General features: G+C 37.7%; 1 protein-coding gene and 1 long non-coding RNA gene across 2 annotated transcripts; one reads left to right on the top strand and one right to left on the bottom strand.

Annotated features, from left to right (window-relative positions):
• Positions 1–11,812: 11,812 nt before the first annotated feature.
• Positions 11,813–15,018, bottom strand: LOC126765504 (uncharacterized). Its single transcript, XR_007668473.1, has 4 exons — positions 14,923–15,018; positions 14,627–14,843; positions 14,354–14,557; positions 11,813–12,340 (listed from the first exon to the last, which is right to left on the bottom strand). It is a non-coding gene; the product is annotated as an uncharacterized LOC126765504 (long non-coding RNA).
• A 2,221-nt stretch (positions 15,019–17,239) lies between these two features.
• On the top strand, positions 17,240–18,234 carry LOC126765547 (putative nuclease HARBI1). Its single transcript, XM_050483160.1, has 4 exons — positions 17,240–17,248; positions 17,341–17,523; positions 17,576–17,720; positions 17,779–18,234. The coding sequence occupies exons 1-4, from the start codon at positions 17,240–17,242 to the stop codon at positions 18,159–18,161; spliced, it is 720 nt and encodes a 239-aa protein (XP_050339117.1). The 3' UTR covers positions 18,162–18,234.
• Positions 18,235–26,685: the final 8,451 nt, after the last annotated feature.

The following is a 26,685-nucleotide window of genomic DNA, read 5'->3' as shown; positions in this document are numbered from 1 at the left end:
ATAGGTAGCTTCTGAAGCAACCATGCCCACTGAGTATTTGGGTAAGGTGGTAGTCAAGGTCCCCATATTGTCTACCTATCCACGAATGTATGTCCGAGATCAGTCGGTAGGTCCAACGTCCTTTGCATGAAGTTTGCCACCGCTGCTGCCACATTTCAATGCTTTTAATTTTCTCACCTCTTTTTGCTGTGGTAGACATCTCCGACAAGTTATATATTCGCGCGAATTCGTCTCCCTGGATGTCAATCGGTGCCATACTGGCTAGTACCTCAGCAGCGTCATTTGAAATGGTTCGGAAAGCACTTATCACGCGTATTGCTGAAAGTCTATGCACTGTGTTAATCGGTCTAGCATATGATTTTATTTCTAGCGCCTGTATCCATATTGGAGCCGCATACAGGATAACTGAACTTATTACCTTAGCTATTAAACATCGTCGGCTGGAACGCACACAGCCTTTATTTGCCATCATTCTAGATAACGCATTATTTATTTTATTTGCTTTACGCGTCGCATTTTCCAAGTGTTCCTTGAACTTGAGTCGCGAGTCCACTATTACCCCAAGGTACTTCAACTGCGGCTGTGAAGTAATCTCACATTCTCCTATGGTGAGCGATATTTTCTCCTCAATTTTCCTGGAGCTTATGAGCAGGACTTCTGTTTTCTGCTCAGCAAGCTCTAGACTCATGGTAGCGAACCATCTGCGCAAACCATTTATGCTGTCGTTGCATTTGATCCGAAGGTCATCCAGATGTTTAGCTACAGCTACCACTATGAGGTCATCCGCATATGCGATTGTTTTCACATTTTGTGGTTGCGGTATTCTTAGCACTCCGTCGTACATCAGGTTCCATAGCAGCGGGCCTAAAACCGAGCCTTGCGGAACTCCACTGGAGATAGTGTAGCTCTGAGTGCCTTCGTCCGTCTCGAATAGCAATCTCCTATTTTGAAAGTAAATCATAATAATATTTATTAGATAATGAGGAGCGTGTATATCGTGTAGAGCTTTTATTATATTTGCCCATTTTGCAGAGTTGAACGCGTTCTTTACATCCAGGGTTATTAGCGCGCAGTATTTTTTTGTACCACCTTTCCATCTTTTTCCACTTATTGCACATTTCGCAGTGTCGACTACTTCTCTTAGTGCGTCGATAGTGGACCTCTTTCTAATAAAGCCGTATTGTCTCTCTGATAATCCGCCGGCTTTTTGGATTGCTATCTCCAAGCGGTTTCTTACAATGCTTTCGTACCAATTGTGTCGAGCATGCAAAGAGGTCGATAAGATGAAGGTTCTTCTGGTGGCTTTTTCGGCTTTGGCAGTAGAACCAGACGTTGTATCTTCCACGGGTCGGGGAATACCTCTTCTAATATACACGCATTGTACATGTTAACAAATAAACCGGGCCTTAGAGTTATGGCTTCTTTAAGGGCTCTATTTGGTATACCATCTATTCCAGGCGCTTTGGAGTTTTTGATTTTTTTCACAATAGCCAATAGTTCGTCTTCTGTGACTAATAGAGGTGGCTCCGTAGCTTCGTTTCGTCTAATAAAGGAAATGGAGGCATGTGTCGGGAATAACGTTTCGACAACATTTTTCATAAATAATGCGTTCTTGGGCTGCTGCGACTTAGTTTTGAACTTCGACATACAAATTTTGTATGCCGTTCCCCAGGGGTCTATGTTGGCTTCTTCGCAGAGCTTTTCGAAACAGGATCTCTTACTACGGATAATGGCTGACTTCAGGAGCTTTTTTTGACATTTAAATGCTTCTCTAAGGCTGATTTCGTTATCACTTCCCTGATTACGCTGTAGGCGGCGTCTAGCTGAGTGACAGAGCTTCCTCAGCTTGGCAATTTCGTCGTTCCACCAGTATACCGGCTTTCGATTGTTATAGTATCTCGTCCTGCGCATAGTTGCATCGCAAGCTGCAACTAGTTCCTTCCGCACAGCGGATACTAATTGGGTTGCGTTTTCGCCTGATGCATTTGCCGTACTCCAGACACTCTCAAAAACGTCAGTATCAAATTCCTTTTGCCGCCAACTTCGTTTTCGGGAGGTATTTCTCGGACAGTGTTCCGTTTCTTGGGAGAACGAGACCTCAGCAATTATAGCCATATGGTCACTATTTGTGTACATATCTGACACCTTCCACTTAGTATGCCTGCTAAGCGAGTCGTTAACAAACATTAAATCTATTATTGAACCTTTATTTCCCTTTTGAAAGGTATTTTGTGTGCCACTGTTTAGAATCGTAAGGTTTGTTTGACTCAAAAATTCTAGAATGAGGCGACCACGATGATTAGTAATTCTGCTACCCCATGCAGTAGACCATGCGTTAAAATCTCCCGCTATAATTATTGGCGATTTGCTTCTGATTTCTAGGGATAGCTCCAGGAGAAAGTCTTCAAATTCGCTAATTGTTGCACTAGGACGAGCATAACAGCTTACAACACATATTCCTTGTATATTCGCCCATGTAAAGCCGTTATGGGTTTCGTTGGAACGTGATGTGAAGGCTTGACCTTTGCAGGCCCATATTGCCGCCTTGCCACTTATATCTTTATTCCAAGTGCTTTCCGAACGTTGAGAATATTGTTCGCTTAATAGAGCGACATCTATGTTTTCTTCTAGCACTGTCTGTTTCAGAAGGTCTTGTGCTGCAGCGCAATGGTTGAGATTTAGTTGCAATATTTTCATTATTTCGTTGCCTTCAACATATCTGCGTATTTATAACAAACCGTACTTAAAACGGAGTGCTCCCCTTTACAGAGCATACAACTTGGGGAATTTGTACATCACTTTGCTACGTGACCTGGGGTTCCGCAACGTGTACAAAGAGAAGACCTATCAATGGGGCTGCAACATTTGTGTGCTATATGTCCAAGTTGGAAACACCTAAAACAACGAGTAATAGGTGAAAATTCCCGGAGGCGACAGATAGACCACCCGATCTTAACTTTACCACACTTGAGTAAAGTTTTGGCATCCTCAGCTCGTAGGCATATAAGGGCTATTTGAGTGCCACTTCGAGTTTTCCGCAGATTTTTTATATTTTGCTTCCCCAGGTTTTGGATCCCACACTCCTTTTGTAATGCCTCACAGATTTCTTCAGGGGTGGTTATCTCGTCCAAGTCTTTGCACACAATGGTAATATTATGGGATTTTGGCTGTATTACGGCCATCTCACCAATAACTCCCTCTAGGGCGCTTTCGAACGTGTCGGCTCTCTTTTCTGCTTGATTTTTTAATTCAATCAGTAGGTCTCCTTTGAGGGTTTTTCTAATGTACCTCACATTTGAACCCAGTTCTTCAAGGCCTTTGTCACATTTTATTTTCTTCAGGATATCGGCATACGACGCTCCCTCCTTTTTTGTTAAGATAATAGCGTCTGGTTTCGATCTGATTCTCTTCTCGATCGGTTTCTTCTTTCTGACAACGTCTATCCATTTCTCGCCTGCGGTCTTGTCTCCCAAACCGTCTTTGTGCATGAGTTTAGTGACCTCACTATATGTCGCTTGCACTTTGTGGCTCATGTTTTTGGGCTTCTTCGTTGGTGGCAAATATCCCAATATCTCGCGTGGTCTCTTCGGTGCATTTTTTTTTCACTTTGAATAGGGGATACCTGCGACGCTTTCCCCACCATGACTCTTTTCGACGGATTCTCCTGCTTTTCATACAAGCTTGTGATGCAGCTTACTAGATCACGCATTGCTTGATTTATATGTCTCTGTCCGGACATCATGCTTTCGAGCTCTCTAATTTTTATACCCAATTTGCAGAAAATATTGGGATTTTCACTATTCTGAAGCTGCTCAGATTTATCGCCTTTGTCTGTTTGGTCGGCATTTTCACATCTTTTTGCTGATCCAGCAGCGGCGGATTCTTCAAGTTTGCCTTTTGGAGGCGTTCTCAAAATTTTCGAGTTCCTCCGAAAAAGATTCTCTGGTGTACATCCCAAACTATTCTCAGAGGCCATAACTTTGCCAGAAAATAGTTGGGAACACCTGTCAGTGGGTACGTTCAGTCCTTTGCCTTAACAAACCTTACTTGTATTTTGTGGGCTGGCAATGCCGTAACCCAAAACAAAACGAATAAGGAGAAGAACGAGAAACGAAACAAAAACAAAAAACAGCTGGTTGACCAAGTCAAAACGGCAAAAAATAATTGAGTGCACGTTTTGATTCGCTGTTACGTGGGGAAATTCCTATTTAATTTTTATTTAAATTTGCCAAAAAGGGGCAGGTAAGTGCCAAATAAATATATTCTAATGAACCAATTTATTGTACTTATCTAATTTTGTGATTAGCATCCAGTCAAATAAAAGTTCCAGTCTCCCGGTAAGTCTTAGACAGAAACAAGTTTTCTATCGCTTTAAAACACCACAAAATTCTTGCAAATATCCTAGATCATTAAAAAACACGTCTACTTTCACTGATATCCTAAAAAGTGTGCCAATATGATGAATGTATATGCAAATGTATATATATGTGTGTTATTTGTATAAATTATGTTATATATTAAGGAGCAAATTATATGTACTGTAGTACAATGTACATAATGGTGTGCCATTTTCAGGCAACCTTTTTTTTTCAACTGAAAAACAGGCTCAAAACTTTCGAAATGTGTAAAAAAAAAGTCACTCAAAAGATGAGCCCTTAATATTAATATTAAAAGGTGCCTCTTTCAAATTTTCGGTTTTCCATATAAATTACATGGAAAAAAAATCACTTTTTTTGTGGTGGTTATTGTGCGGAGGTTATTATATGTGCACGCGATGGCTGCCAGTAGGGATGGTAAACTCGATTCCGATTCAACTCGAAAATCGAGTTTTCTCGTAAAATGATCGATATTGAAGGTTGCCCCCGCCACGATATCAAAAATCGTGCTTGGCGACCTTAACGCCAGGGTGGGCAAAGAAGGTATCTTTGGCACTACGGTCGGTAAATTCAGCCTCCACGATGAAACATCGCCAAATGGGTTGAGGCTGATTGACTTCGCCGGGGCCCGAAATATGGTTATCTGTAGTACTAGATTCCAGCATAAGAAGATTCATCGAGCTACCTGGCTGTCTCCGGATCGAAAAACTACCAACCAGATCGATCATGTTGTGATAGACGGAAGACACGTCTCCAGTGGTTTAGATGTGCGTGTGCTCCGAGGTCCTAACATCGACTCGGACCACTATCTTGTTGCAGCTAAGATTCGCACTCGCCTCTGTGCAGCAAAAAACGCACGCCACAAAACACAAGGAAGGTTTGACGTCGAGAAGCTGCAGTCACAACAGACAGTTGAACGATTTTCTACTCGGCTTGCACTCCTGCTCTCTGAGAGCACTCGTCAATAACTCGGTATAAGAGAACTGTGGGACCGCATTTCAAACTCCTTACGTACAGCTGCAACCGAAACCATTGGTTTTCGGAAAGTGCAAAAGAACAGCTGGTACGACGAGGAGTGCCGTGTCGCAGCGGGCTGCCAACCTCGCAACGTTACGATCGACCACTACACGTGCGGGATGGGATAGATACCAAGTTTTTAAGAGGGAAGCGAGACGCATTTGCAGACAGAAGAAGAAAGAGGCCGAAATGCGTGAGTACGAAGAGCTTGATAAGCTGGCCGACAGGGGTAATGCTCGAAAAAATGCGGCGGCTTACAGAAGGTTTCAAGACCGGAGCATACTCTTGTAGAACCCCCAAAAGTGATCTATTCACTGATGCCCAGAGCATACTTAAATTATGGAGGGAACACTTCTCCAGCCTGCTGAATGGCAGTGAACGCACAACACCAGGAGAAGGAGAACCCGATTCCCCAATCGACGACAATGGGGCAGACGTTCCATTACCCGAACATGAAGAAGTTCGAATAGCAATTGCCCGCCTGAAGAACACCAAAGCGGCAGGGGCCGACGGATTACCGGCCGAGCTATTCAATCACGGCGGCGAAGAACTGATAAGGAGCATGCATCAGCTTCTTTGTAAAATATGGTTGAACGAAAGCATGCCCAACGATTGGTATTTAAGTGTGCTATGCCCAATCCATAAAAAAGGAGACCCCACAATCTGCGCCAACTACCGTGGGATTAGCCTCCTCAACATCGCATATAAGGTTCTATCGAGCGTATTGTGTGAAAGATTAAAGCCCACCGTCAACAAACTGATTGGACCTTATCAGTGTGGCTTCAGACCTGGAAAATCAACAACCGACCAGATATTCACCATGCGCCAAATCTTGGAAAAGACCCGTGAAAGGAGAATCGACACACACCACCTCTTCGTCGATTTCAAAGCTGCTTTCGACAGCACGAAAAGGAGCTGCCTTTATGCCGCGATGTCTTAATTTGGTATCACCGCAGAACTAATACGGCTGTGCAAACTGACGTTGAGCAACACGAAAAACTCCGTCAAGATCGGGAAGGACCTCTCCGAGCCATCCGATACCAAGCGAGGTTTCAGGCAAGGTGATTCACCCTGCTTTTGGAGAAAATAGTTTGAGCCGCAGAACTAAATAGAGAAGGTACCATCTTCTATAAGAGTATACAGCTGCTGGCGTATGCCGATGATATTAATATCATCGGCCTCAACACCCGCGTCGTTAGTTCTGCTTTCTCCAGGCTGGAAAAGGAAGCAAAAGAAATGGGTCTGGCAGTGAACGAGGGCAAGACGAAATATCTCCTGTCATCAAACAAACAGTCGTCGCGCTCGCGACTTGGCACTCACGTCACTGTTGACAGTCATAACTTTGAAGTTGTAGATAATTTCGTCTATCTTGGAACCAGCGTAAACACCACCAACAATGTCAGCCTAGAAATCCAACGCAGAATAACTCTTGCCAACAGGTGTTACTTCGGACTGAGCAGGCAATTGAGAAGCACAGTCCTCTCTCGATAAACAAAAATCAAACTCTATTAGTCACTCATAATTCCCGTCCTGCTATATGGTGCAGAGGCTTGGACGATGTCAACAACGGATGAGTCGACGTTGCGAGTTTTCGAGAGAAAAGTTCTGCGAAATATTTATGGTTCTTTGCGCGTTGGCCAAGGCGAATATCGCATTCGATGGAACGATGAGCTCTATGAGATATACGACGACATTGACATAGTTCAGTGCATTAAAAGACAGCGGCTACGCTGGCTAGGTCATGTTGTCCGGATGGGCGAAAACACTCCAGCTCTGAAAGTATTCGACGCAGTACCCGCCGGGGGAAGCAGAGGAAGAGGAAGACCTGCACTCCGTTGGAAGGACCAAGTGGAGAAGGACCTGGCTTCGCTTGGAATATCCAATTGGCGCCACGTAGCGAAAAGAAGAAACGACTGGTGCGCTGTTGTTAACTCGGCTATAGTCGCGTAAGCGCTGTCTACGCCAATTAAGAAGAAGAAGATATAACCAAACTGTTTTGTTTCTAGCGGTATTTCGGTTTTTACCGGGAAATAAACCGAATACTAAAAACAGTTTGGCAACAGATTTTTTTTTTCTTAACGGATCATTTATAAAAACCACAAAAATTAATTTATTAAATATATGTACATACATGCATAAATAGAAAAAGAACAATTGAAAGGAATCGATACGACTCTCTTTAATTTCCTCCAGGGGGTTTTTGGGGACAATGTTGCTAAATGCTCGCAACTTTTGCTTCGGCTCTTCTTCCCAATCCTTGCTATGGCGGTGCTGATTTTGTGTGGTTGTTGTTATTTTGTTTTTTGGTTAGTTCGCGCCCGCTCTTTTCAGTTACTTATGTATGTATATTTTGTTGTGATTCGCGTCCACTATATATTATTTAGCTTTGTATTTATTTCGCGTCCGTTCTCTTTTTTATAGTTGCTTCTGTTTTACACCGCTTTCTTTTTTTTATTTTTTTTCACCTTTTTTTTTTTTTTGTTTGTGATTATATTTAGCACTGCCTTATTTTATTGATTTTGTTTGTGTGCACATATGTATATTTTTATTTCACCACTTCTCAGCACTTTTTTAGGTACCACATACATATATGAACGTATATATTAATATATATATATGTATGTATATATATTTTTTGCTTGTGGTTATTTGACCGCACAATTTTCTTTTTTTTTTAAATCCATAGTGCCTGTCACTATGGCTCGAAGGACCGTATGTTTACTTACTTATTCGGCTTCCACGACACTTGTTTGATTTGTTTCAATTCAAAATTCATTTTTCTCTTACCTAAACACTTTAGATTACTTCAGTAAAACCCACTTGAATTTACTTTGTAAAAAACTTTGAACTTAGTTTGTAAAAGGGCCACTTTGAATGTATTTTAGTAAGAACTCACTTTGCATGTATTTTAGCAACAATCACTTTGCATGTATTTTTTCGAAAAATCATTGAATCTTTTTTTATTTTGTTTTAGTATAAAATCACTTGAATATATTTAGTTTTTGCGAAAAGAAAACCCACGTTGTTGTAAGCACTTGCTTGCTACGGACCGCCGTTGCTCGTTACTGCTGATCCTTTTAAGGGCTGCTGAATGGTGAATACGCTGTATAACTGCATAACTGTATGATGTTGTCTTGTGTGTTGTATTCGTGTGTGGTGTCTTCATGTGTGTGTGGATCGAGTTGGTGTGGTGTATTATCATCCAAGGACGTGTGTTGAGGGGGGAAGCGCTAACTCATCTAGCCAACCGGTGTGAATGATAGTACTCGGCGACGGAGTCTCTCTTCCACCACGAATCCCACACTAAACTTGCGCTCCTTTATATGGCCACTGTAGTAAACGCCACAAGGACCTACTCGTCTCTGTCCTTGTCCCGTCCATCGCATTTCTTGGATGGCGGCGATGTCAGCCTTTATTTTCACGAGGACATCAACCAGCTGGGCAGCGGCACCTTCATAATTAAGGGTCCCGACATTCCAGGTGCATGCCCTAATATCGAAGTCCTTATTTCGTTTGCCATGGTCGTCATCAAAAGGGGGGTCTCTTATCCGAGGCTGTTGTTGGTTTTTCGTTCGAGTGTTTTTTTACGTGGCGGGTCCCAAACCCAGCGCATAACCTTATGTAGGAGATGTTTCGCCTTCTCACTTTAGCTCGCCTTCAAACGGATGTCCTTAGGCTACCCAAAGGATACTTGGTCAAAGACCGGAAGTTGTGAGCTGCTTGAGTCATATGTAAAAGAATCGTTTCTGGCCACTCCCAAGTGAATGGCGATCAGAGACTTTCCTCACTTGCGTGAACTTCTACACATGACTCCATCCTTCGGGGAAGTTTCCCTATCTCTTGAAATTTCCTTAATTGTGAATTAAGGCATTGATTTGATATTTTCTCAACTTGAATTGGTATGGTGGTAACTAGTTCTGTAACTAGCCCACTTTGTGTTTGGCTGTGCAGCGTTTGAGCTTTTTGTGCCTTTGAGCAACATGGTGTCTCTCGGCAATTTTTCGAATTTTGGGTTTCGGGATTTGCTTTTGCGATTAAACCCGTGCTTCTTTGTGTATAAGCGCTTCTTTCGGGTGAGATGTGATGTCTGCTGTAATGAAGCATAGAATTATGTCTTTTGTGAAAATATAAGCAGTTAAATTTGCTATTACAATTATTATGATTGTGTGAGTGAGACAAGCAGTTTATACAGAGTCTTTTTGACCTGACGAAGTTGTTCCTTTTATTAATATTTCAGTTTTTAAACCTCTAGCAAGATATAAGTTTATTCCCTCTCTTACTTAGTTCGCATTACGTATGTATGTTTTTTCTGTTCGGATGTGAACGATTGTGTTTTGTAAAAAGTTTTGTTTAAAGTTTGATTGCTTCTAACTTGTCAGAAAATCTTTCATTTGTTGCCACGTTGGGCATCTTCTTCTTGATGAGAGCGATTGCTCCCATAAAAGTAATGAATGTTCTGGTAATGCTGAGGTACATATGTTTACCAGAATAAGGTCCCAATTGTCTGTTGGAATATTTGGTGTCGATAGAATAGACAAACAATTTGAAACAGTGGATTCTAGTTTGATGAATTCTACACTTGTTTCTTTCTTTATTTTTGGGAAGTTAGTTAGGAATTAGTGTCGTTACTCGTTTATCGACCAGTATTATCTCGTTTTCATATCTCGGTTTTAGAGCTTCCCAAGCCAAATTGAAATTGTCGTCATTAAGAGCGAACTGTTTTATCTGAGCCTGCTTGACCTTTAGTTTTGTATCGGAGGTAATACAATTTTTGCGCTTGTGATAATATAGGATGATTTATGTACACGGCCATGAACTTATCCCGGAAAGACGGCCATTCTTCATAGCCTCCGTAAAAGGTTTCTGTGTCACATGCGGGCACCTCGAGGTGGATGTCTGATCTTGCCTCTTGATATTGTTACATTTGTGGCAACTCTCCTCTCGGATGTGGAGTAGGTGCAATTACTTTTATTAGCTTTGGTTGATCGGAGATTATAGCTTTTGTTTCTTCGTACTATTCTAAGCACTTTCGTCAGATTCTACTACGGCGTCATGAGCCACTTGGAGTCGTGTCCAAAAATGTTGAGATTTATAAATTTGATTTCTAATACCAATTCAGAGTAGTCTTGAATCGATGAAGAAGAAAATCTAGTGCCGTATCTTATTAAACTGTCACTTTGTGAAATGAATTTAACAACCTGTTTTGAGCGTGTAGCTCTTGCAGGTGTATTTTAATTTGTATCGTTATTAACCATTTGTTTTTTGAATTTTTTTTTTTAATTAATGAAATAATATTATTTTTATTTACTATAATTTATTTTGAATATATATTGAAATTGTTAATTACTATTCAAATATTTGATGTCCGTTTGTTTTGTATTTAGGTACACCCTAATACGTGGATTTGTATGTACATGCGTATGTACGGACGTATATTTCAGTGGTCGGCATTTCTTAGCACAATTGTGCAAACTAACTTCACACGTACGCTTACGCTCTGTCGTTCAGTCGTTGTCGAGCCAGCAACGAATTAACATCACGTAAGACTATAGCGCAAAACCAAATATGCCCTGCGAGAAATATTTTATGACTCTAAATGCCTTTGGTGCCATGCAATGCCTTTTATGTTCCAAAGTCTTTTAAAGATAATAGGGAATAATATCCTTAAAAGACATTTTGATAATTTTCATTATACTAATAAATATTTATAAAATTTGCTTAAATTTAATTCCAATTTCTCACTGGGCTACTTTTTTTTCGTGCTCACCAACACAGTGACAGATCCTCTCATGCCGACCACTGGCCTATATACACGAATAGCTATTCTCACTCTCTCTGAGAACGAAAAGACGGAGAATGAGAGTCATTTGAGTGAGAGTATTGTCGCCCATTCTCACATGTAGTTACATGATGATGATAAAGCTCATGAGAATTCATATGGCAATGCTTATTGTAGAAGAGTGATATTGTCGAGCTCTGTGGTTTTGTGTGCCAAGTGAACATGTCGAAAAGACGTAAATTGCTTTTGGGTTTTTTAAGTTTCAATAAATATCTAAACGAAATAAAAGAGGAGGAAAATAGGAAAAAAACAAGAATTTGGAGTCGCGAAATTTATTTAGATCGTGACCGTGAAAATGTGTACGAAAATTTAATAAAGAAATTGGAAGCAGAAGGTGATGAATTTTACAAAAAATTTGTAAGAATCACTTTTGTTGAATTTGAAGAAATTCATCAAAAGATTGAACCTTTGATACGAAAAAAGTGCACAAATATGAGGAAAGCAATTAGTAGTCGTAATCGTCTAGCTGTCACTCTATTCTATTTGGCATCAGGTAATTATTTCTAGGAAATTAATCAACAATTTTACCTGAGTTGAATGTGTTTTTTTTAAATAGGCGATAGTTTCAACAACTTGTCTATTGTGTTTAAAATTGCGCCGTGTACGATTGGTAAAATAATCACTGACGTGTGTGAAGCTATTTACAACATACTAAAAAAAGATTATTTGAAGGTAAATATAAAAACATAAATTTATTTAATACATTTGCCTTTGGGTGAACACTTTGGTATTCTTAAAACTAAAATTAAATTGAATGAATGAAAAAACTAATACTCATTCTCTTTCTTGGGAGGCAAGTCTGGTAGACAAACATTATAAACTTTCAATACCTTCAGCGTGCCACTTCAATTCCAATTCTTCAGCATAAGCTTCGTCTTGTTTACCAATTCGCCTCAATATAGATGCCAATCCTTCACCATATTTATCTTTTTATTTAGCTCCTCCAAAAAACGTTGATATATTTGTTCTCTTTGAAGTGTTTCTGCTTTCTTTTATTTAAAAAAGATGTTGTTGGTTTTTCAGCTGATGAAACAGAAGTGGAAGAATAGTGTGTATCAGCGTCTGTAAATGTTTCACTTTCTGCAACTGTTTCAGTCTTATCATCACCCTGGAAATAATAAATAAAAATATGTGGAAGAATGGTATAAAATTGCTGATGGCTTTTGAGAGAAGTGGAATTTTATGAATTGTATGGTTGGTTTGGATGGAAAGCATATAAATATAATAAAACCTGACAGAAGCGGAAGTGAATATTATAATTACAAGGGTCATTGCAGTATTGTTTTGATGGCATTAGCTGATGCTAATTATTGTTTTCACCTATGTTAATATTGGCGCTAAAGGTTCTGGTTCAGATGGTGGTGTTTTTAATGAATGTAAATTTTACGAAAAGTTGCAAAACAATCAGTTGAATACTCCACCAAATCGCCCATTATTGAATAGAGAAAAAGAAATTCTGTTTGTTATTGTTGCTGATGATGCGTTTCCATTACAGAAGCACATTATGAAACCGTATTCAAAAAGAAATTTGACCATGCCAGAAAGAATATTTAACTATCGATTATCACGTGCTAGACGCATTATTGAAAATGCTTTTGGTATAGCGTCAGCTAGATTCAGATGTTTGAGAACAACAATGAACTTTTCACCACAAAAAATTACAACCATAGTATCGGCTGTATGTGTTTTACACAATTTTTGCATGAGACGGACACAAAATCTTTATTCACCAACATCTCTTCATATAAACGTGATTTTGCATTTATATCCGTATACTAAGCATCACGTTTTTTCCACAGCATAGGATTTTCTTCATGAAATTCGAACAATTTGATGTATTTTTCATCACTCCATTTCTATAAACAAAATATATACAAAAGCAATGATGAATACAAACTAGACAAAGAAAATAAAAAAATTTCTATAATAATATTCACACCAATATCACATAATTTTACTTTCTTTTTTGATGAATCCATTGCACACGCTATTATCACATCAATAATGAAGAAATACAAATGAAATATCAAAAAATATCAAACGCGGTGAGAAAAAATATTCTCACTTGCTGCAAATGAGAATAAAATCGAGTCGTGAGAGTGTTTGCATATTCTCACTCACTCTATTTACACGACCGACGTAATTGGTCTCATTGAGAATGAGAATGCGTCTATGTTTGCGATTACATGAAGCAACTTTAGTTGCTAATTCTCGGGCGATTCTCTTTTGCTGTCGCCCATTACCTTCACACGAGCAACTTGTGTTGCGCAACTCTGCTCGAGTTTTTTTCTCATTCCCTTTCACTTTACTTTAACCCATTGTCTACTCTTTACTTTAACCCATTGTCGTTTCTTTTTCCTTATAGGTATTTGGGCCACTCTATCACATATATTAATTAGCTCTGTCAATTAAGAAATACATTTTATTTATTAAAACAAAGATATATCACCCTTTTTACTATCGTCTGAATCAATAAGTATGGCTTCCTCCATACATTTCACAATATCTTTAATTAATTCTATTTTTTCCTCATACTCCATTTTCTAAAATATTTATATTATATTATGAATATTTGTATACATATTTGCAAATTACTTACCAAAAGATGAAATTAAATTTTTTAAATATATTCAAAATATTAATTTCAAAAAAATATACGCAAATGCAACTATGTACTACGAAAGAAAGAAGACGAATGCCGAAAAACGTCGCAGCGAACTGCTACGAATAAGAACACAAAGCGAGTTGCTGAACACTGGAAACTCGGCGCGATTCCCCTCTCCTCGTCGCCCCCTCGCCTATAAACCAAGAGTTGCCGCAACAAAAGTTGCTTCGTGTGATAAGGCTCTATGTTGAGAATGAGAATGCGTTCTCAACGCTGTGTACACGATGAGGATGAGGCAAATTATATATTCTCATAAGAATTACTCTCACCGTTTACAGCCACCTTTAAGCCCAAAAAAGTATTGTTCTAAAAATACCCAAACTTGCTTGCTGTTATGAGAATATTCAATTTGGATTACATAACTTAACTTAATAATACAGTCGACGCATTTCGTTAAAGTCCACTTAAGTCCGTCGCAAAATATAAAGAATGCTGATATACTTGTATAGTCCTCACCTACTGCAATGATGTGAGGCTGCAATTGCTGTTTTTTAATCGCGTATTGCTCAATTTTGGACGAAATCTTTGGTAATATATCATTTGGTGCTAGTCTTATAAACTCTGATTAAGCGTCACCAATCGTTGGTTTGTGGGTTTTACTCTAGCGCTGTGGTTGAAGAACCGCATGGAGCAGTAACAACACAATGCAATATTTAGAATCTGAAATTATAAATTAATTCAATATATTAATATTTTAATATTGTATGTATAGCTTGCATGTTTTCTTACCATTTGATAAATCTTTGTAAAGGAGTTTCGAAAGTAGTAACTCTCGGCTGGCTTGGTCTTTAACTTCCGCTTTTAAGATAGGAAGGATTACTGCTAGCAATCCGACAGAGATCCCTTACATTTATTTCTAAACGTGCATGTATCTTCCCAAAACTTTTTAACTTTTTCCCAAGGTGTGCAGTTATGTGCCAACCAACACGTTTTCCCAAAACGTTATCTGCAGTGCAAGAAGTTAAATTAAATATTGTTAAAACAACAAATTATTTTATAAAGTAGGAGTAAAAAGTATTGCATACCGTCAAAAACATCTTCATGAGCTTCCTGAGTAACAGAATTGGCTTTGTTTTCCAACTTTATGACATTAGCCCAACGCGAGAACAATTTACCACTCGGATTCTTTTTTCCCATTTTTCTTTTCAAAAAGTAAAATTCCCAATATTATATATAATACATAATATACATTATATAAGAGTCACAAAAAATTTTTGTAAGTTTTTAGTAGTTGTAATGGAATTCGTGCAATTACCTTTTTTTCTTTAGGGAATACCGCAACAATTTCATTCGCCCATTCCCTCATATCTGAGTATTGCATTTTGCGTCCTAAACCAATATAGTTGTCAACGAGCAATGTGTTAAATTTTTTTGGTTTCTACTGCCCAAGTAGCCATGCCTTTCTGGATAACTTAAAGCAAGTTGTCCCTTTACTGACGTTTTTAAAAGCTCGCGTAGATTGAAATTCTTCGTTTGAGGCGATTTGACGGAAGACAAATCACTGGATATTTTTTTCAGCCAATCTAAGACTTCGGTGTTTGCAGTCTGTGTCTCCTGGTCACAAATAAATGGAATACCCTTAAAAACAGAAATGAGTAGATTATCTTGCTTCTTACTTATACTACTATAAATCAGTGAGTTTGCGAGTGAATGACTGAGTGTGTAGTTCTTTAAATTTTAGTATAAAAGTAAGTACTAACTGATTTTTTTCCTAGCCGCTCTCTGCCTTTTTTCATGTTATAGATGATATAAAAAATTGGCAAAAATGAGGTAGTACTGAAATTTATAGAACTACAAAGTTACATACTCGGAAAAAATCCAAAAAATTTTGGCAAAAATTGAGAAAAATTTGATGAAAATTCGTCCAATTTTCCTGAATTTTCTACAAAGTTATTAAATTTAATTAACAAAATTTGCATTAAACTGTTGCGGTTGCTTTCATAAAAAATAGCGAAAAATTGCAATTTTAGAATGTACACTTTCTTTTGATATAGTGCGATCTTCCACTCAGCCCTTGATATACATATCGTCGCTCGCTTGCTAGAAAAACGAATGTGCCCTTTTTTCAGTTTTGAGCTAATCAAACCACTGAATTAGGCATTGATTGGTCTATATGTAATATTTTAGAATCTAAAGTGAAATGTAACAGAAAGCAAAAGTAAGCAAAAGTAACAGAAAGCTACTGCAATTTGCAAGCAAAAAACAATATGTAGAAAAATGTATTGAATTTCGAAAACAGTCAAATTTTAAACGTGCTTCCAGAAAACTATTATTTTGGCACATTCGTGCTATTGGCAAGCGAGCGACGATATGTCTGTAGGTATATGAGCGCAGATCGTAAGAAATCGCTCAAGAAAAAATTTTAGTTTTGCTCTAAAAGCCAAATTTGACCCCCTCAAGAAAAACTTCCTGGGGCAAACCTGCTCATGCAAGATGCAGTTTGAAGGGCATTTTATAAAGAAAATCCACACACTAACTTTCAAATTAAAATTACTTCAAATTTGGCTTTTAGAGCAAAATTAAAGTTTTTTCTTGAGCGATTACTTGTGTTGTGCATACCGCTCTATAAACTGAATTGACAATTTAAAAATTAAAGAATCATCTTACCTTTTTTTTTCGCCACTCCCTCAAACCGGCTTTAAATTTTATGCGTTCTCCGAAATATTTTGCGTCACATCTATCGAAAAAAGCGTAAACGTCGTCATTTGCATTTTCTCAAGAATGAGAAAGGAATTAACCCCCCGTTCAATCAGGGTATCAATTGCTTCGATTAGCAAGCCCCAAGACATTCAGCCCTATCACGCAATCCATCGTAGCGAAGCTACGAATACGAATGTCCGCTACGAATACGCATAATTTGCTATCATTGAATCCATGTGAATTCGAAACTTTTGTTGCCAGACTTAACTTTGAATTTTGACATTTCGAAATCAGCTGTGTAGAAGAAAAAATTTAAATTTTGATTAATAATTTGTATTCAAATTGATTTTACGAACAAAATATGTATTCGCTAACGTTTTTATTTATGTTGCTTGAGGAAGAACGTGAGAGAAGTCGGCGAGATCTAAAAATTCACCGAAAATCACTGAGGGACAAGAGCAACCCTTTCGATGTGGACGAAACAATGTACAGTTCAAAAGTCCACAAAAATTCATTGTTAAATTTTATTAAAATTATTTTTCTAAAACAGGTTTATTAAAAACTATCGGTTAAATAAGGCGGCCTTTACGTATGTCCTCGATGTTCTAGAGAGGAATGCAAGTTCTTCAAGATCGTCATCTATATCTTTACTTCATCGATTGTCTTCGGTTATACGGTTTTTAGCTGAAGGAGGCTATCGGCATGGAGTGGGTAAAGACTTTGATATTCCAATGGTTCAGTCAACATTTTGTTGCATCTTAAAAGAGGTATTGGGATTGCTTCAGTCCCATTTGTGCCCTCAGTGGATAAACCTCGAGTTAAGTAACGTTGAAAAAAGTGAAGCGAAAAAGGATTTTTATCAGAAATACGGATTTCCAGGCGCAATTTTATGTGTAGACGGGACACATATTAAAATCGTTGCTCCAACTAAAGATAAGTTTCTCTATTATAACCGCAAAGGATACTTTAGTATCAATGCCATGATTGTAAGTTTGGTGACAAATTCGCATTTCAAACGTCTTAATCAATGTTTTGCAGATATGTGACAATAAAATGAAAATACGCTATGTGAATGCTCAGTTTCCTGGCAGCAATCACGACTCCCACATATGGAATGTCAGCAATGCTCGTTATTTTCATGAGAAAAAGTACCTCGATGGTGAACGAAACAGTTGGCTTTTGGGTATTATACATACAAACATATATATTACAAAAATTCCCAAAATTGTATATTTGTACAGGAGATGCTGGATATGCCTTAGAACCATGGTTAATGACACCATTCCGTACCCCTCCCTCAGGAAGCCCAGAAGAGAAATATAATAAAATACATGCAAAAGCGAGAAATATCGTTGAAAGAACAATAGGAGTTTTTAAAAATCGATTTAGATGCCTTCTGGGTGCTCGTGAGCTTCACTACGAGCCATGGAAGGCACCTCAAATCGTTAATGTTGCGGCAGTGTTACACAACGTTTGCATTCACTATCGCGTGAATGATGAAAGTTTAGAAAATAATTCGGAACCAAATATTTTCACAGAAAGTAATGAAATTCTTTCATCAACTTATAATGATGCAGCTTCACAAATCAGAGAAGCTATATGTGCAACACTTACCCGAGTATAATATCCTAAATAAATATTAACACAAAATATTTATAGTTTCAACTAAGTAGGTATTTATTTAATTAATTTAATTATTTTTTGTCATGGCTTGCAATTTTTTCTCCTCTACCTCTAACATTTTCTGTTTAATGGAATTTTTAGCAGCTTTCAAATTCTCCATAGCTATGTTGTGCCCTCTAATTTCTTCCACTTCCGCTTTTTTTAAATCATTTTGCATTTCCAATGCTCTGCCTACTCGTCGCATACGTAAAGAGAGATCGTCCAACTTATCAATAATCTTTTCTTGAAATTCTTTTTGAATATTAAATTTCTCTTTAATTAAATCGGCTGTAGATGTTTCCGGTGGCCTAGTAGTACGTCTAGGCAGTGCTGGACTGCAGGTCACTGATGGCATTGATACGTCAGCCTCTGTCTCATAGCCCACGTCGGCTACAATAGGTAAGCCGATGCTCACTGTATTCTCAATACCACTTGTGCTTGTTTGCAATGCCGTTAGTGTGATCACCGCTTCCTCCAATTCATGGAAATGGTGCTGCCTATTTCTGCCGCCACCAGTAGCTGACTGCTCCTTTTTATTTTCAACTAATTTCCTTTTTATATAGGCCTTCCAGTCAAGCCATACCTAATACAAAATAAAAAAAAACAAGCTTTAAATTATCCTGTTACAACACTAAAATCTACAACTTTATTATATTACCTTCTTCCAGCTGGAAATATCCTTGATAGGCGGACCAACACTATTGAGTTCTTCCGCCATATTGTTCCAAAAAGCTGCCACTTCTTCTTTAGGGCACTTGGTAAAACCCTGCGCCATTTCAAGTTTTTGCTGTAACAGCTCAACCATTAGTGCATATTGTTGCTTGGTGGTAATTACTTTGGACCTGCAGAAATCGCATTAAAAATTATTTTACTGGTAACAAATATATTATAGTTTGAATTCAATTAAAAGTTTTAATTGATAATATTAAATATTAAAACTTTTAATTGAATTCAAACTATAACATATTTATTTTTAATTTAAAACTTACATTTTTCTTTTTTTTAATTTTTTTCTCCGAACAAAATGTGTAGGTAAGAGTTATCGAATAAGTTGATTTCCCAGTTACTACTATGTATGTTCATTTCAGCAATGGTGCTAATTGTGGTAAGATAATTACAAGACAGTGATTTTGAAACCGTACTAGATTAAAAGTTTTTAATAAAATTTTTTTTTTCAACCGTGGGTAATATTTCGATTTTTCCGGCGCCGCGATTTGATGGTACGGATGGATAGAGGAGGTCCTCAGCATTAAAAAATTTATACACATATACCGTCCTCAGACGCATAGTTTCCGAGATATTTCACTTTAAAGTTCAAAAATTTGTAAGAACAATGCTCGTTATTTCACTATGTTTAACCCACTTTTCACATATTTTTTAATTAATATATATTTAATTACACTGTACACATTCGTATTTATCAAAAATTTACACTAATTGTATATTTTTTAAGAAAATAAATATACTTTAAAAATTATTTTGCACATTCAAAGTTTCAAGTGATTTGCGTGTTTACATTTATGACAAATAGCAGTGTTGCCATACTTTGTGGATGAGGGTTATTTTTTTTGAAGCGCGGCCGAAGGCCGCCAGTGCAGAAAGTAGTTCGACACAAAGGAACTATGAATACCCCGGTGTTCGATCGATGAGGGTTATTTTTTTTGAAGCGCGGCCGAAGGCCGCCAGTGCAGAAAGTAGTTCGACACAAAAGAACTATGAATACCCCGGTGTTCGATCGATGAAGGTTATTTTTTTTGAAGCGCGGCCGTAGGCCGCCAGTGCAGAAAGTAGTTCGACACAAAGGAACTATGAATGCCCCGGTGTTCGATCGATGAGGGTTATTTTTTTTGAAGTGCGGCCGAAGGCCGCCAGTGCAGAAAGTAGTTCGACACAAAGGAATGTTATTTTTTATCTTTATTTATCAATTAACATAATATACAAAAACCGTTTGTATCATTTTCTTTATAAATGTTAAAAAGAAAAATTTTTCATAGTTTTTTTAAAACATAATATGTGGCAACACTGGTACTTGTAATGACATGTGAAGAAAAACAAAACAAAACAAAATAGGACTAAATTGCATGTAAAATTGTGGAACTTTAAAGTGAAATATCTCGGAAACTATGCGTCTGAGGACGGTATATGTGTAAACATTTTTTAATCCTGAGGACCCCCTCTATCCATCCGTACCATCAAATCGCGGCGCCGGAAAAACCGTAATCGTGCCCAACCGTGTAACTTCAAATCCGTGTAAAAATAATCCGTATAAAAAAAGAGTTGGGTGTACTTGAAAATACTTATGTTAAGCAATTTTCGGGAACACTACAATTGCAGCAGCTAATTGCGCGTCCGTAAATGCTTTGGAAAATCCTACAAAAAGTTGTTCCATTTGTTGTTCAAAGTGTTCACCCAAAGTTTTGTGATAAAGATTTTGTTCTTTATTCACTATTAGCGATTGGAAGGATTGAAGTGACTGGAGGAACTTTTCTTCGTTTAAACATGTTACCCATGTACATCAGTGGTCGGCAGCCCATAGACCCGAGTTAATATCGTTTACACGATATGAGTTCAAGAATTTAAACAATTTTATTTATACGCCAAAATGCGTGCCTTTATTGATATTCTTAAGAACTGATTTTTAATATAAGATCTTACAGCTATTTATACTAATGAAATGCGGCTGCTGTTATCTGCATGCGACTTCTTTGTCGTAATTCGATATCTGCTATCTTGCTATTACTTGAGATGCGGAGTTGGTTATCGCAGTGGATTATTCCATTGCCAGATGTTTGTTGTTTACATGTTGAGAATGCCTTTCTAGATAATGCATGTTCATTTCTATTGTTCGACTGATAGTGCATGTCAAAGCGAGTTCTATCGGTTTACATACATAGTTCGCCTTTGTTCGGAATGTATATTAGGAGATAAGGTGTATGTGAGTGTGTGTGACCCGGAGCGAGGCTATGTCGTTAACTCCCCTCCTTCTTAAAACGGAGCGTCCTCGCTATGCTGCTACAGATTGTTGTTGTTGAAGACGATTCAATTCGACTTCGTATATTTCGTCAATTTGCTTTTGTCTGTGAAGCATTCTTCTATTTACGCGATATCGGCAGAGGTGTACCATACCGTAAGTGGTGACTACTAAAGTAAGGAATCCTATTATGATGAAGAACGTAAAATGTACTGGATTTTCTACAATAGGTATCAAAAATGTTGAGAGTGTTTGGATATTGCTGAATTTGTATATTGAGTTTGAAGAAAGGATACGGAGTACTTCAAGTTTTTCGTTGTGTTGATTGTGTATTATTTCTCTGAGTTGTCTTTGATGATTGTAATATGTCATGTTATCGATGTTCGTGGATTCATTGAAGTGTATCAATTTAGGGCCTGATATATGCATGTTGTTCCAAGTATGCTGGTAATCTGTCAAAATGTATCCATTCTCTAGGATGCGAAGTGGAGCATTATTTTCGTGGGTTGTTTCGCATTGTGCTGTTTTGTCTTCTAATATTTTTATAGTACAATTGTCAGCGGGTTCTGATTTACAAATAAAGTTACCCATATAATTTCTACATTTAGATATTCTTTGATAATCGTTACACTTTGCGATCTTAGGGTCTAAATTAATTTTACCATGCTTATATGCTAAAGGATATACATTAAATAAGCTACATTTAGTTTCAAGGATAGGATATTTGTATATTGTTATAATTGCTTGTTGTAGGTAACATATATGAATGTCGGCATATTCTAATATATTAATTATTGGAAGATCTAACTTTTCATGGTTTATTAAATCGTACACGTCTTTCAAATTTAATGTGCCAGAATAGAAATTATTAGTTTTTGCAAAATTTATAGTGTTAGTTATTGATTTGAGTTCATTATAAACTTCTGATATAACAATGTTTTCGGTTATTGCTTTGGGATCAAGGCTTTCGAGTATTCTTTCGAACTGTGAATTAATTAATTTTTGCTTATTATTGTTCTCTATTAGCAAAGTGAAGTTTTTATTTCCACAAGGTCATCGTGGTCTGGTGTGCCCGTGATGAATTTTAACATGGAACCAAGAAAGTTAAGTGATCTTTTGGATCTATAAATATTGGGAATGAGTTGAGTTTTCAGAGTTTCGATTTTGTTTACTAAAATTTGAGTTTGGGGTTGGTCTTCTAGATTGAATGATGATTTCATTATACTTTCGTATGGCGCCAATATTTTTGAGAGATTGGATATGTGATACAAGAAAGCTGTATCCTGATAAATGTAAACAGGATCAGTTTCTACTAGTACATATTTCCTATGGCTTAAATCTATAATATTGTCGCAAAGTGCGATAGAGAAAAGTAAGGTAAATACTATTCCGTACATGCTTTTGCTCTGATATTGTCTTTATGGATAATTACTTTTTTATTGGTCGTTATTGTTTCTCCGTTGTCTTTTTTTACTATGTGTTTCACGTATTTTTTCCGTTTTTGTTTCGTCTATGCGTTTTTGAATATATTACCTCTCCTTCTTTGTATTTGAGCTGTTTCCGATTACGGTTATGGTATCGCAAAACTCTCTGTTGGTTTTGTTGAAGACGCTCTTTGATGCCAGGATATTCCCTTTGATTAAAAAACACGTCCTCGGGTTTGTGGTTGGTTACCGAATGGATTGTTTTGTTGTACTGTCGGACTGCTTCAAATATCTGATCGTCAGGAGCCGAACTGTGTTGATGCGCTAATACTTTTGTGAGTTCGATAATTGTGCTATGCGTTCTTTCAACTTGACCGTTTGTTGTCGAATGATAGGCTGGAGTTTTGGTATGCGTTATTTGTAATCGCTTGTATATTTGTTGTGCACATATGCCAGTAAATGTTGACTCGTTATCAGTCATTACAAACTTTGCGTTTGGGTATATTTGTGACAGTATCTCGTCAACATATTTGTATGTGTCTTTCTTTGATGGTATTTGTCTCAAATGGCAGAATTTGGAATATTTGTCGGTTGAACTAATGTACATATTGTTGCTCATAAAAAATAAGTCTAAGTGTATGTATTCGCCTACTTTGTTCGGTATCGGTGCTGATCCTATTGGTTGTTTATTTGGTCGGCGTTCATACTTGTTTGTGAGGCAGATTTCGCAGTTTTGTACTTCTTTTTTACAAGCGTCACGTATGTTTGGCCAGTAGTATCTGAGCGAGATTTCCTGTGCGTTGTTTTTGTAGTTTCTGTGAGCACGTCTGTGTGTGTCTTGTATGATCTGTTCTTGTTGTTCGGTTTCGGTAATATCGTCCACCAATTTTTGCGCTAGTACAATCGATACAGTTGGAAATGTGTTGATAATGTCATTTTCGACGTAAAATAACATTTGCTCGTCTATTTGTATAGCATTAGTTATCTTTGGTCTAATTACATTTTTTAGTCTATCTAGTAATACAGTTTTCGTATTAAAAAAGATCGTGTGTCGGCTGTTAGAAAATATGTTTTGTGAGAATATTTCGATGGGGTTCTGATCTGACCGTTTTACAATAATTTGGTTTCTAAAGGAGTTTACTGGTTTTTTTACTCGTTTGAGTCTTTGTGTTGGTGAGCTTTGTGCTGAATGTTGGGAGTCATCAGAATTTAAAGTGTTGTTTATTTGCTGACGAGAAAGGGCATCAGCGACCACGTTCTGATGTCCGGGTTTGTAAACGATTTTTGCACCATATTCTTCAATGAAATTTTTCCATCTTTTTAATTTTGTATTGGGGTTTTTTTCTGATATGGAGAATATTAGAGATTGATGGTCGGTGTATATTGTTAAATCTGCTATACCATACAAGTAGTTGCGTAGTTTCTGTAGTGACCATACAATTGCGAGTAACTCTTTCTCATTTGTGGAGTAATTCTGTTCTGTTTCACTGAGCGTTCGTGAAATAAATGATATGGGTTTTTGGTTTTGGGATAATACGGCTCCTATAGCGTAATTGCTAGCATCTGTGGTTAATTCGAAAGGTTTGTTAAAATTTGGTTGGAAGAGTTCGACCTGGGCTTGTAGTTCTTCTTTTATTATGTTCAGTGCTTTTAGTGCAGGTTCGTCTAAAGTGATTTTTATTTTTGCACTTTGATTCTTTGATATGCCACCGTTCTCTCCTCTGAGGAACGTAGTCAGTGGTTTGACGATGGCTGCAAAATTCTTTATAAATTTTCTATAGTAACTTGCGAGACCTAGGAAGGATCTGAGTTCCTTCAGTGTTGTAGGAATAGGGAAATTTTTAATAGTCTGTATTTTTGTTGGGTCGACTGTAATCTTGTTGTATTTAATTATATGCCCTAAGTATTCAACAGAGTCTTTGAAAAAGTGAGATTTTTCGTTAGAGATTTTCATATTGGCCTGGTGAAGGGCATTTATGATTATGCGGATGTGTTCGATATGTTCTTCAGGAGAGGAAGAATAAATGAGAACATCGTCTATATAGACGTACGCGAACTTCCCGATATATGGTCTAAGGATATCATCCACGCATCTTTGAAAAATAGATGGGGCGTTTTTCAGGCCGAATGGCATACGAAGAAATTCGTATTTAGCTCCATTTACACTAAAAGCCGTTTTTTCCCTGTCTGATTTATTAATAAGGATCTGATGGAAACCAGACTCTAAGTCTAGAGTTGAAAATACTTTTGCGTTTCCTAAATTTTGTATGGTCATAGCCACATCAGGTATGGGGTATCTATCTGTAACAGTTTGATTGTTAAGTTTCTGAAAGTCTACGACCATTCTGCGCTTAGGTTTCCCTTGTTCATCGGTACCTTTTTTTGCGACTGTCCAAATGGGAGAGTTATACGGACTTTTGCTGGGTTGAATTATTTCATTTTCTAAAAGTTTGTTAATTTCTTTGTTAATGAAATCGCTATCCGACATAGGGTACGGATATTGCTTGGTCCAAATAGGATCTTCGGATTTCGTTCTAATGGTAGCTTGTACCGTGGTAGTATATGGTAGCACTTCATTTGTGTCTTCATTTCTTTGCATAATTTCTTCGATTTCTGCTCTATATTTTTCACTATTAACCGTATAATTTATTTTTTGCACAGATTCACTTTCTTTCTTGGCCCTATATTTATAACTGAGCGTGTACTCGAAAAGGTTGATTTCTGCTTTAATTTTCCTAAGACCCTGTTCACCCAGAAGCATATCGAATTCTTTTAATGCATCAGTTTCAAAAAATGTGAGATTATGTTCTAACAATGTAATTATTTTTTTTGATTTGGTTATTGAGTAACCATGAAGAGTTTTCACTTTTACAGGTTTAATTTGAATAGACTTACCTAAGTTACATTTTGTACTTATATAGTTGTTTGTTGCTCCAGTATCAATCAGGATGTTAATAAGTTTGCCTGTATCCCTGCAGTGGCGTTGCAGACACGGCAAATCGTTCATGCGCCTAAAAAAGCGCTGCCTGTTTCGTAATCATCGTTCTCGTATTCTGGTGTAAGCGATTGTAGTTCTTCGTCGCGTGTCTGGTTTACACGTTGACATTTCTGTTGTACGTGGGAATTATGAGATGAAGGATTTCGTTCTCTTTTTTGAGGGTTACCGCGAAATTGATTATTTGGAGGTAGCCCTTGTAATTGGCGGTTATAGCTGTTTTGTTGTGGTTTGGAATGATCCCTATTGGGATTTGCGGATCTCGTGTATTGTTGTGATGAATCTACGTCCATTGGTTGATGCTGTTGCCGGGGTGCTGTCTGATTGTATTGCACCTGTACGTTAGGTTTGTACCTTTGTGGCTCCTCGTAATGTCTTCTGCTTGAGTTTTGGTACTGTGATGTATTATATTGTCTCTGCTGATTGTATTGCGGAACGTCGAATTGTGAGTTTATATTATCGTGGTATATCGTACTCGCGATAGCGTAAGCGGTTTCTAAGTCCTTCGGATTGTGACTGTAGAGGGTGCCGCTGGTATATTTGCTGTTCAGACCGAGAATGAATGTCCTCACAGCTTCCTGGTTTGCATATTCAATCATAGCTGATGGATTTCCTGGTCCATGATTATCCATCTCAACTTTAGTGAGTGCAAGATTAAGTGACTTGCTGACTTCGGAATGGAACTCTGCCAGAGTCCTTTTTCCTTGCTTTATTCTTTTCATTCCTTCGAGCAAAACATACAGAGGTCTCTGGTCCGCATAAGTATAATCGAGACGGTTTATTATGGAATAAAAGTTGAATTTGGTGTTGTGGTTTATTAAAATATCGGCCGCCTCTCCTTGAATTTTGGAATGTACAATCGAGAGTGCCGTGTAGTACATGGGTGTAGTAGCGTAATTCTTGATGTTTTCCATGTGCGTCCAGGCGCGTTTTCTCCATGACCTATAATGGTTCATATCGCCTGTGAAGACTGGTAAGGTTTTGAATATTTCTAAGTTTATTTGTGATTCATCTGTGATGTTTGGTGTACAGTCCTGGTATTGGTTTGTGACTGTGACGTTAGGTGTTGCGTGGGTTTCCAACGAATTCAATCTTT

Source organism: Bactrocera neohumeralis, unplaced genomic scaffold, assembly GCF_024586455.1.
Source record: "Bactrocera neohumeralis isolate Rockhampton unplaced genomic scaffold, APGP_CSIRO_Bneo_wtdbg2-racon-allhic-juicebox.fasta_v2 cluster10, whole genome shotgun sequence".
NCBI classification, from domain to species: Eukaryota; Metazoa; Arthropoda; class Insecta; order Diptera; family Tephritidae; genus Bactrocera; species Bactrocera neohumeralis.
This window is presented reverse-complemented; position numbering and strand designations above follow the sequence as displayed.

Bases quoted from the DNA above. Each gene is read 5' to 3' on its own strand.
- LOC126765547 (XM_050483160.1), top strand. The intron at 17,524-17,575 runs GTAAGTTTGGTG...AATGTTTTGCAG, and splicing joins TTAGTATCAATGCCATGATT to ATATGTGACAATAAAATGAA. The intron at 17,721-17,778 runs GTATTATACATA...ATATTTGTACAG, and splicing joins ACGAAACAGTTGGCTTTTGG to GAGATGCTGGATATGCCTTA.